The 12,083-nt window shown below is 43.3% G+C and overlaps 1 protein-coding gene across 2 annotated transcripts; it reads right to left on the reverse strand.

Annotated features, from left to right (window-relative positions):
- Positions 1-288: 288 nt before the first annotated feature.
- Positions 289-11,302, reverse strand: HPCAL1 (hippocalcin like 1). Of its 2 annotated transcripts, none has more exons than XM_018559562.1 (3): positions 11,125-11,302; positions 4,270-4,380; positions 289-883 (listed from the first exon to the last, which is right to left on the reverse strand). In XM_018559562.1, exons 1-3 carry the CDS (start codon positions 11,279-11,281, stop codon positions 786-788), a joined length of 366 nt encoding a protein of 121 aa, XP_018415064.1. In that variant the 5' UTR covers positions 11,282-11,302; the 3' UTR covers positions 289-785. The 2 variants fall into 2 exon arrangements, with proteins under 2 accessions (XP_018415064.1, XP_018415063.1); XM_018559561.1 differs by having other exon boundaries at positions 4,270-4,375; positions 10,904-11,302.
- Between the last annotated feature and the right edge of the window lie 781 nt (positions 11,303-12,083).

Consider the following 12,083-nt stretch of genomic DNA (forward strand, 5'->3'; position numbering starts at 1 on the left):
ACCTGACCCCTGCTGGACCCTCCATAATCTCAGTGGGAATATCCCTGCTGGGGTCTTATACAGTTTCCAAGTTAATGGCGAAGTAAAACACCCCCCCACCCCCCATTCTACTCAAATCTGAGCATTTCATTTTAAATAGACGGACCTTTGAATCATCCTACATACTGTTATATATTATAAATGTGTGTGTGTCTGTACATACATACATACATACATACATACATACATACATACATACATACATACATACATACATACATACATACATACATACATACATGAGCAGGATAATGACAGTTTAATTACAGAATTTCAAGCAATAAGAATTAAAGAAAAAAAATATAATATATATATATATACTCTTGTGCTTTCAATGTATTCATTGTAAAGTCCTCATCTTCTTTCCGGCTTTTGTTGCAAAGTGAAACAGCCATCTATTTTATCTTAGTATAACCAAGTTCAGTATAGTGTCATGACGCCACTGTCGGCACAATTCCACGTGTGTAAAATCCGGGCGGCGACTGTGCATCGATCTTCTGTGTTCCTGTCTCCACATGTAAACATACCTGACATTAGATGCAACGCAGGAAAGGAATGTCGTGTGTACTGGTAAATGGAATGGGGAGCAAGGCTGTTTTCTCTCTAATACATAGAAAACAATCTGGCAGGAGGGGGGTGGAGATCCGCTAACAGTAGAGGAATGACTGAGAAGGCATTCACTTGCAAGCAAAGCTTGATTGACAAGCCAGAGTTTGGTTGCGGCTGTCCGTACGGATGGAGCGTAATTAGAACTGGCTTGTGCTGCTTGGGTCACATTGTAACAATCGCACGATTGAGGGATCGCTCTTGGCACCTTTAATAAATTCTTCAAGGGAAAGCTTACCTAGAAGAAAGACAAGACAGTCACACAAATTGGAACTTCAACCATGCATCTCTTTCATTAAACTGCGGCTTATACTGTGACATTTTCAAACAAAAGTGGCAGAACGTGTACACTGTATATGGGGAGGAGCGATGAGCGTTTATTTTTGATAAACTGGTGATGGGAATAGATCGGGACAATAGTACAGCCAACAATTATTTAGCGTTTACTGCATAATTGGTTCTATTAAAAGAGAACTATGGGGTAAGTGTTTTCCCCCATAGTTCTCTTTAGGGTCACGGGAGGACATATACTAACCTCCTCCTGTGACCCCAAAGCTCAGTATATCGCAAGCAATACCGAGAGCACCGCAGCCGGGACGGATCTCGACAATACTGTCGAGATCCACCCAGCTGCGTGAGTGACAGCGGACTTTGCCCAGCTAGAGGAGCCAGCTGTGCCGGCCACCCCCCCATATGTTCCTCCACTCAGCGCTGGAGGATTGGAAAGGGGAGGGGGGAATCACTGCAGGGAGCAGTGACCAACAGTCATGGCTCTCTGCAGGGAGACGATCGGATCACTGCATGTTTCTGCTCACTTCCCGATCCATAGAGCCGACCTGCGACAGCTTCTTTGTCACAGGTCGGTTCTAACTATGAGGAGTGGAAATCACTCACCTCATTGTTCTCCTTTAAGTATTTTCAAACAAGATTGACAAAACTTTCACACATTGTTTCAAAGTCAATTCAAGTTGGAAAAATTTAAAATCTTGGGTGAAAAATAGGGATGCATCAACATTTTGGCTGAAAATGGGCGCCGGTCTGTGTCCCCCTCCAATACTCACTACTCTTCCTTGTCTGTGTTGGCAGAGGCAGCGGGTATCGGAGGGGACACAAAGGATCCAGCTGCCAGCACCCAGCAGGGAAGAGAGAAGAGAGAAGCTTTCAGGAGGCCAAGCGGGGCGGTGTAGGGAGGAGAGAGCTGTCAGCTGTTACAGGAGGCTGGGCTCTCCTCCCACTCCACAGTTATGAATGAGCAGGAAGTGCTCTATATTGCTTCCTGTCCATTCATAAACTGGAGGAGATAGTATCAGTTACTAAGTATAGAGACTTCCTTTTCATTCATAACAAGGGCTCTAGAAAAATATTTAGGACTCCAACTCTTTTTCCATTTTAAAAAGGAAATATCAGGGATCTGTTTAGACCCCTGATATTTCCCCAAAGCCCCCAAAAGTAAAAAAAATTAATAATAATATGAAAAAAATATTTTATACATTTTTTAAAGAAATGATTGGGGGAAAAAAAATAAGTAATTTTCAGTTTCAGCCTGACATTTTTTTGTTTTGAGTTTCGGTGCACCCCTAGTGAAAACATTTATAAAACAGACCCCAATATGTCATGTTGGATGGGTTTATCAGTGAACAATTTATCTCCACCAGGGATTTACAAAAGAACGTCATACAGACCAGTACCTCTTCTTTTAGTATATTATGCTAAGAGCTGCACCGTCGGGTCCTCTCCAGAATGACCTGTCATTATCTTACAAACAACTCATTTCTATGGCAACATGCTTACAGAGATCCAAAAGAAGATAAATGGCAAAAAAAAATAAAAAAATTACAGGAACCCACTTCTACTGTAGATGTTTACAATTGCAATGCTAATTTCGCTAGGAAAGTAACCGGAACGTCGCTTGCAGTGTTCCTGGAATATGACCAACAAGCCTCTTTGGAGAGGCCTTTTAAAAGGCTGCACAAGGCAGAAGGGCAGCTGATGTTCAATGCGGCTGATTTCATAGGCACTAAATGTCCTGAATGGGCAATGCCTAGAACGGAGCTAAATATACACAGCCAATAATTAGCTCCAATATGTTCAAATGACTGAGAAGCTGCAACTGTGGGGGAGGAAAGGCTAGTACTGGTGGAGGTCTGCGTTCTGCATTATACTGGGAATTACCACATAACTCCTTGAGCAGAGGTGTGTTAGAACCTAAAGCCGCAGTCATATCCTTGTTTAGTGCATCTTTAATGTGAATATTTTTTATACACTGCCTGGCCAAAAGAGTCACACACTTTAATATTTCGTTGGACCACCTTTAGCTTTGATTACAGCACACATTTCCTGTGGCATCATTTTTATAAGCTTATGCAATGTCACAAAATTTATTTCCATCCAGAGTTGCATTCATTTTCCACCAAGATCTTGTAGTGATGATGAGAGTGTCCCAGTGTGTGTTGCAAAGTAGCCATCGCTCCAAGCTCACTCCTGTGATGGACTACAATCTCAATACAAATTAGTAAACTAAACATGAGATTGTAATCCATCCATCACAGGAGTGAGCTTGGAGCGTGACTACTTTACAACACACACAGGGACCATGGGGAAGAAAAGTAGCCCCCCTCCAGAAGGAAGGACAGTGTCAGCACCAATTCAGAGATGATTTGAGGATCTACAGCTGAGTGATACACAAATAAGATACATTTTTGTTAATAGTTAAGATACTTTGTTGCTTTTGTCTTTTATAAATCTTAAAAATGCAATTAAGCGCCACCTCCTTGTGTGAAAACTTTTTTTATTTGAATAAAAATGGTTATAAATACTCACAATTATAAAATTTCAGTCACGCTTGTCAATAAGAGACCACAAGATCAGTGTCTAAGGAATGTTCTGCTCCGACTGCGTGTAAAAAGCTGCCTCTGGACACATCACCATACCATCGTGCCACCGGCTGCTTTTAGGCTGGATTTATGCGTTTTAGAATCACGTCATTCTGAGGAAGGGGGTATGCCCATGAAACCCGTAAATCCAGCCTAAACGCAGCAGTTGGTATGATGATGTGACCAGAGGCAACTTTTTACACGCAGTCGGAGCAGAACATTCCTTAGACACTGATCTTGTGCTCTCTTATTGACAAGCGTGACTGAAATGTTATAAATTGTGAGTATTTATAACCGTTTTTATTATTCAAATAAAAAAAGATTTCACACAAGGAGGTGGCGCTTTGTTGCTTTTGTCTTTGATGTATCTGATCAGAACCCCAGAGTTTCTTTGACGAGCAGCCTCTCCAAAAGCTGTGGATATTTTACAAGAAATACTACTCCTGCAGGATTGTGTGATGGTAATCACTAGCGCCAAGAGTTAAATCGGCATTTTTAAGATTTGGATAGAGGATTGTTGCTGGACGCAGGATAGGTGTGCCCAGGGACAATCAACTATTCTAAACCCATTGATAATATAAAAACCTAAGGAAATGGCCTTTCATCTTGCTTATAGCAAACACCCAGATTCTCCCATTTTGTAGACCTGCACTACAGACATGTCGTTTGAAGTCTGGAATCATTGCTTCCATTTTTATGGAACACTCATGTACTCTTGGGTTGGATTGGGAGCAGTTTGTGCATGTCATACCATCATTATTTGTGTCCATCTGCTTAAAGATTTTGTCCGTTCTCTTCTCTGGTGTAGATTCGTCTTCTGGCATTTTCATCACGGATGACACCATCTTGTATATTGCCTGTAGGGGAGACAAAACATCTGGATGAATCTAAAAAGGAAGCTCCATTTGTAATTGCATAAAAGTAAAAATTATTTTCTTCTGAAACATAAATTAAAGTGACGGTAAACTCAGGAGCTAAATCTTAAAAATGCATTCTAGTACGTTAACTATTAACAAAAATGTATCTTATTTGTGTATCACTCGGCTGTAGACCCTCCTTCTGGAGGGTGGCTACTTTTGTTCCCCATGGTCCCTGTGTGTGTTGTAAAGTAGTCAACGCTCTAAGCTCACTCCTGTGATGGACTACAATCTCATGTTTAATTCACTAGTTTGTATTGAGCTTGGAGTGGTGACTACTTTACAACACACACACACACACACACACACACAGGGACCATGGGGAACAAAAGTAGTCACCCTCCAGAAGGAAGGACAGTGTCAGCACCAATTCAGAGATGATTTGAGGATCTACAGCAGTGTAATACACAAATAAGATACATTTTTGTTAATAGTTAAGGTACTTGAATGTATTTTTAAGATTTAACTCCTGAGTTTAGTGTCACTTTAAGGATGTACTCCAGGCAGACAGCTAAACTCATTTGAAATACTGTCTTACCTGCCAAAAGTTCAGTAATTCTCTTCAGTTTGTCTAACAGTATAGGAAGGTTCTTGACCAGGGCCATCCCTATAGTAAGGAAGCCTGAAGCTGATGCCTCAGGCGGCATCTCTTAGGCCTCATTCACATGAGAAAAGGCCGGCGCGTACGGCTCCGTGCTGCATGCATGGCCGTATCAGGCAGCTCCCGGGAAGGACAGGTGCTACGTGTGATTAGTACGCAGCCCCTGTCCTTCTCTATGGGAGTACACGGCCAAACGTCGCCCTACGCTCACCTCAAGTGCAGGTCGGTACGGGTGTCCCGGCTCGGACGCAGACAGGATCCATCCTGTCAGGGTACGAGTACGCTCACCCGCACCCATACGGACGTGCAGGGCGGATGAGCCTAGGGCGGCGTACGGCTGTGTACTCCCATAGAGAAGGGCAGGCGCTGCGTACTAAAATCACACGCAACACCTGTCCTTCCAGGGACCAGTTTGGGATCGGAGCTGTGCTTGCCTTTGCCTTAATGATGTTTTGACATGCAAGTAGTTTTTCAATAAAAGGATTTTTAGTGTTTTAATAGTTTTACACTATGGGTTGTGTTCATTCTCATTTCTGAACATCTGCGGTGCAGAATTGATCCCTGGGGAAGTGAAAGAGGAACAAGAGTGCCCTACCTGGGGAGTTCCTAAACGATTGACCTATATGGAGGTCTAAATTGGACTCTGTAGGCGGGCCTTGAGATAGGAGGAGTCATGCATTGTGGCATGTGTAGTAAACCAAGAATGTAACGCGTGTAATGCCTATGGCCCATACAATCAAACAGAAAGACCCCTGCCGGCCCCTGTGCACCCAGAGTACTTTATTGGTCAGCCTGATGAAGGGACCCTGTGTTCTGCCGAAACGTTGCGGTTTGTTCGACCACAAAGTTTAGACATCAATAAAAGGCATTTTAAGTCAGGAGCCGCAAGTGGGCATGGGTTAGTACTACCGAAAGTGTGATCTATTACCTAAGCCAAGGCCTCCATAGCAACCTCATATGGACCAAAGAAAGGCACTAAGATGCTCCGTGTGCTGCCTGTACATAGTAACGGTTATTTTTGCACCCAGACCAAAACAAGCACTTTACTCTTGCAGTGGGGCTTTCCCCGCACTGCAAGGGTTAAAATAATGTTTGTCCATAGTTCTTTAAGGGCAGCTTCACACCATTTTCCGGGCCAGATCTGGTGTGAACCTACCTGCAGTTCCAGCGCATTCCAGACCAGACAAAATGAGACATGCAGTATTTTTCTGGAATGGACTGCGTTGGTGTGAACAGAGGCCAGAAATAGCATAAGATTACATTAGGATGCATTTTGGGTCCGGAACCAATCTGGTCTGGTTTGGAGATGATCTGGATGTGGTGTGAATGGGCCCTAAAGCTTCTTTTCATCCTCCATGTCTGTTTGATATCAGTATGGGATTTCTCCATTGCAACTTCTTTCTTTTAAAAGTACATAATTGTTGTAGTTTTTGATCCTGCCAATCTCATTTTTTGTAAAGAGTGTTGGAAACTAATGAAAAAAAACAAAACAAAAACAAATGCAGGTTCTGTTCTCATCTTTCATTCAATTTTTAAACCTTCGTTTCTAATTTCCTGGAATAATCATAAAAAGCTACTAAAACTAAATTGGGGTCAGCAACCTTTTTACATCAAGTGTCAATTTACAAGGTGTAGACAACTGGCGTGCTACTGGACTATAGTACACCACAGTAATATTGTTAGTTTTAAAGCGCATCTAAAACCAAAAGCAAAAATGTAATTCATTGCAACCTACCAATCTTTAAATGTTGTAGCTGCATTTTATTTTTTTTAAAGCCTTTTCCTTTCATTTTTGCCTGGTGATCCAGACAATAAGTTTGTTATTTTATTTAGCAGACCAAGCTGTCGAGCAAAAGTGGCAGATCGAGCGTTTCAACAAATTTAACACTGACAAAGGTCAGTTTTTATTAATTTATATGTTAAACCTTTATCCCAAAAGCAAAAAAAAAACAAAAAACTTTTTGTTGTAACTGCTTAAAAGTGTTAGCTGGAGTTCAGATTTCATTTGTTAGTCAAGTCCATCTAATACTACCCTCCCCACAGGTGACAAGGGTGGCTCCATTGCGCCTCCATAAAGTGGTGTCACCCTACGACAGGAAGCGTGTTACTGGCCGGATCACCAGGAGAAAATAAAGGAAAAAAGCTTAAAAAAGACAAACTAATGCAGCCAGCACATCTAAGGACTGTAAGTTGCAATATATTTACATTTACGTTTTTAGGTTTAGATATGCTTTAATGTGCACTGAACAGTAAACTGGACTTACAGTTTCAGTGCGATTCCTGTCCCTGTTTTTATGGCTTACTTCTGTTATGTCTCAGACCAGCCCCAATTCCTGAACCTTCACGCCTCAGACCGACCCAAATTCCTGCACCTTCAGACCAGCCCCAATTCCTGAACCTTCACGCCTCAGACCGACCCAAATTCATGCACCTTCAGACGAGCCCCAATTCCTGCACCTTCAGACCAGCCCCAATTCCTAGATCAACCCAAATTTCTGCACCTTCAAAACCTCAGATAAGCCCCAATTCCTGCACTTTCAGACCTCAGATCAGCCCCAATTCCTGAACCTTCAGACCTCAGGTCAGCCCCAATTCCTGAACCTTCATACCTCAGATTAGCCCCAATTCCTGAACCTTCAGACCTCAGGTCAGCCCCAATTCCTGAACCTTCATACCTCAGATTAGCCCCAATTCCTGAACCTTCAGACCTCAGATTAGCCCCAATTCCTGAACCTTCAGACCTCAGATGAGCCCCAATTCCTGAACCTTCAGACCTAGGGTCAGCCCCAATTCCTGAACCTTCATACCTCAGATTAGCCCCAATTCCTGAACCTTCAGACCTCAGAACCGCCCCAATTCCTGAACCTTCAGACCTCAGAACCGCCCCAATTCCTGAACCTTCAGACCTCAGATTAGCCCCAATTCCTGAACCTTCAGACCTCAGATTAGCCCCAATTCCTGAACCTTCAGACCTCAGAACCGCCCCAATTCCTGAACCTTCAGACCCCAGAACCGCCCCAATTCCTGAACCTTCAGACCCCAGAACCGCCCCAATTCCTAAAAACCTTCAGACCTCAGATCAGCCCTGATTCCTGTACATTCATACCTCAGATTAGCACCAATTCCTGTACCTTCAGACCTCAGATCAGCCCCAATTCCTTAACCTTTAGACCTCAGATCAGCCCCGATTGCTGTATATTCACACCTCAGATTAGCACCAATTCCTGAACCTTAACACCTCAGGTTAGCCCCAATTCCTTAACCTTTAGACCTCAGATTAGCACCAATTCCTGCACCCTCACGTCTTAGACTCATTTGTTTTAATGTAACATGCTATGATGTGTGTGCATGCTAGATGGCAGCAGACTGCAAGAGACAAATAAAAGTAACCATTCTATAAATATAAAAGCTTCTTCTGTTGGCTTCAGGCTAGTGTGAGGTGTAAAATGCAATAGAGACTAAGAAATCTAGGCTTTGAACATTAGTCTTCTAAAACACCAACAACAGTGAAGAGTCACATATGGTCACATGCTACAGGTTCATGATATTTTAAATACCATTTAGGGCTCAGGCACATGGGTGCAAGATTTGGCAAACTTCGGGCGTATGTGCCTGTCTGGGAACTGCAGGTGCTATGTACAGCTCCCTATAGACATTAATGGATGTATGCAGCTGTACATGGACATACGACAATACTTGCCTATACACACACGCGTGTGCACAGACATACATCCCCTTGCACAGGCAGACAGTCTTCATTTGAAATGTCACATTTGTGTGCACTTGCATGTTTCCACAAGTGCCGCCATACGCCTGAATACAGCCGCATACAGCCATTGTTTGCCTATGGGTGGCTGTATGCAGCACCTGTGCCTCCTGGTTGGGGAAATACACCTGAGTTTACATTGTACGGACCCAGGTACCTGTGTGCATGAGCCCTTATAGACCTTATGTATTAATTCATACATAAGAAATCATTACCAGTATGATGGCCCTGTCAGCACAGGCCACTTGTATGTACAACATGCCTGCTAAAAGAAGAATGCATATACCAACCTTACTGGAAACCTGGTACTTGGAAAGTCTCCGCTTCACTTCTCTCCCGTTTGTTGCAAGTATTCACATACACTGGGTGTGTAAATATCTGCTCACCTCGCTGCTTGCTGTGGAGTCATCCATACATCACTACATGACATTCGAGTCATCAAGGAGAACTACAGCGAGCCACAGGGGAGCTGAGCTTGTATTTGACCCATCTGATTAATTGAATACTTGCAGAGGACGATGAACTGCAGTGGCTTTTTAAGAAATGGGATGTCTGAAAGTGAGCATATTCAGTCCTCTTTTAGTGGGTATGTGCTGCCAAGGACACTTTAAAGGGTCAGTTCACCTAAACATAATGAATCGGTTTGTGGTAGATACTGGAAAGCTGAATAACCTGCCAGCTTTTAATATATCAGGGATTTCAGTAGGTAGGATGTCTGCAACAAAGTTTCTATTTTCCTATAAAACAAGTATCTATGGGAACTAACCCCATGAACTGCCATTCGGCTGATAACCTTTTTATCCCATAGTTCTCTTTAGAGTCACGGGAGGACATATACTAACGTCCTCCCGTGACCCAAAGCTCAGTACATAGCGAGCTATTGCCTGCTACATATTGAGAGCACTGCAGCTGGGACAGATCCCGACAATACTGTCGAGATCCACCCAGCTGGCTGATTGGCAGCGGCCTCTGCCTATCCAGAGGCAGAGCACCTGTGCCCGCCCCGTCCCAGTCTGTTTCTCCAGTCAGCGCTGGGGAATCCCTGTGAGGAGCGGTGACTCACAGTCACTGATCTCTGCAGGGAAATGATCAGGAGTGTGTTCACTCACTTTCCGATTTATAGAGCCATTGTGTGACAGTTTCAACGTCACACATGGACTAAAACTATGAGGATGAGTGTAAATCACTCGCCTCATATTTCTCCTTTAAGTGGCCACAAAGACATTCTCACTTAAACAGATGGGTGGTAGTTGGAGGGGGCTTAGTCTAAGTTAGGATGCTAGTTCCCTACAACAAAGTGAAATGAGATGAGGTATTCTAGTTAAACAAATGTAAAAAAGCAAGGACAGGTCTTTGGCAGAAATAAAAAAAACAACACACTTCACACTTATGTGGCTGCAAGATTACTTTAGGAAACCAGAGAGTACGATACTCAGCAGTCATAGTCATGGTGTCTGCAACCCCCCCCTGTCAATCCCTACACTGGCTTCCTATAGCCCAAAGGATACAATTCAAAATATTAACAACCGCGTACAAAGCCATCCACAACTCTGGCCCCGGCTATATCTCCAACCTGGTCTCAAAGTATTACCCTAAGCGCCCCCTCCGCTCTTCACAAGACCTCCTGCTTTCCAGCTCCGTCATCAACTCCTCCCATGCTCGCCTCCAGGACTTCACTAGAGTGTCTCCCATTCTATGGAACTCTCTACCCCAACCTGTCCGTCTATCTCCCACACTGACTGCCTTTAGGCGATCCCTTAAGACTCATCTCTTCAGGGAAGCCTATCCCACCTCAACCTAACCACTGAACAATCACTTTCTCAAACAATCATCCCCGCGCAGCTACCTCCTCATGTGTCACTTGCCCCTCCCTTTTAGATTGTAAGCCCTCACGGGCAGGGCCCTCCTTACCATCTTGTCTTAAATTGTATTGTGACTGTAATGTCTTCCTTATATTGTAAAGCGCTGTGCAAACTATTGGCGCTATGTAAATCCTGTATAATAATAATAGCAGAAGGAAAGCTAAACAAATTTAACTTTTCACAGAAGAACGCTTCAATTTCCACGTCTAGTCTGAATTTGGTAAACCAGCTGAACTTACCTGAACAATTTCTAACATCTCTCCACGACTTATATATCCATTCCCATCCAGGTCGTACATACTAAACGCCCACTTCAGCTTCTGTTCCAGCTTCCCCCGAGAAGTGACGCTTAACGCAATGATAAATTCCCGAAAGTCAATCGTCCCATCCCCGTTTGTGTCAAAGGTGCGGAATACATGCTCTGCAAACTTAGATGCATCGCCGTAAGGAAAGAAGTTTGCATAGATCTTCTTGAACTCTTCTACCGTGAGATGTCCAGTCGGACAATCCTTCAGGAAGCCTTTGTACCACTCCTGCAGCTCATGGTCGGTGAACTCTGTGTTTTCCCGCAGATCTTGAAGGATCTCGGGTCGCAGTTTGCTGTTTTGCTTTCCCATGCTGAGCTTTCTTCACACTTAAAATCTGGAAAACACAAATGAAATGATTCACATGAATTCTTTATAACATGGAAAGAAGAGCAAAATGTTTGAATTACTTGCTGCACACTTACTCTAGGACATTGAAGCCAGTGGTTAGCATAGCAGGAAACAAACTTTCTCATGAGGGGACAGAAATGGCTGCCTCCACATTTCTCTTAGTTCAAGTATTCTCAACAAGGACACGGTCTACATCAGGAGTAGCCAAACTTCAGCCCTCCAGCTGTAGTGAAATGACAAATGCCTCTGGGAGGTCTTACCTGTGGCTGTCAGAGCCTTGAAAAGCCTCATGGGACTTTCATTCACCACATCTGGAGGGCTGAAGTTTGGCTATCCCTGGTTTACATGGAGTTTGTACGTACTCCCCAGATCTATGCACAAGTCCTCTGGGTGCTCTTATTTTCTCCTTCAGCCAAAAAATATAGTTTAATCAGATTCTCATTTTACATCTTCTAACTTTTTGAGATGAGGAAAAGGGACAACTTTCAGCACAAAATATGTAGGCGAAGGATACACCCCTTCAACAACCATGGACTATGAAGAATTACCATGCAGAAAATGATTGGTTCAACCATCAAGTGCTTTTTCCACCACTTCTTTCACTTCATACTAGCTTTTCAAAATACTGCATCTGATCATTTAGATGTTAGATGGAAGGTTCAGTGTGGCATACCACTTTTGGTGGCTCAAAAGTAAAATTTCTTATAGAGGTCTACACATCAGACCAAAATGAAAAATAAATAAATAAAAAAAAAGAGTAACA

This window comes from Nanorana parkeri, unplaced genomic scaffold (assembly GCF_000935625.1).
Source record: "Nanorana parkeri isolate BGI_ZX_2015 unplaced genomic scaffold, ASM93562v1 scaffold404, whole genome shotgun sequence".
In the NCBI taxonomy this organism is placed as follows: Eukaryota; Metazoa; Chordata; class Amphibia; order Anura; family Dicroglossidae; genus Nanorana; species Nanorana parkeri.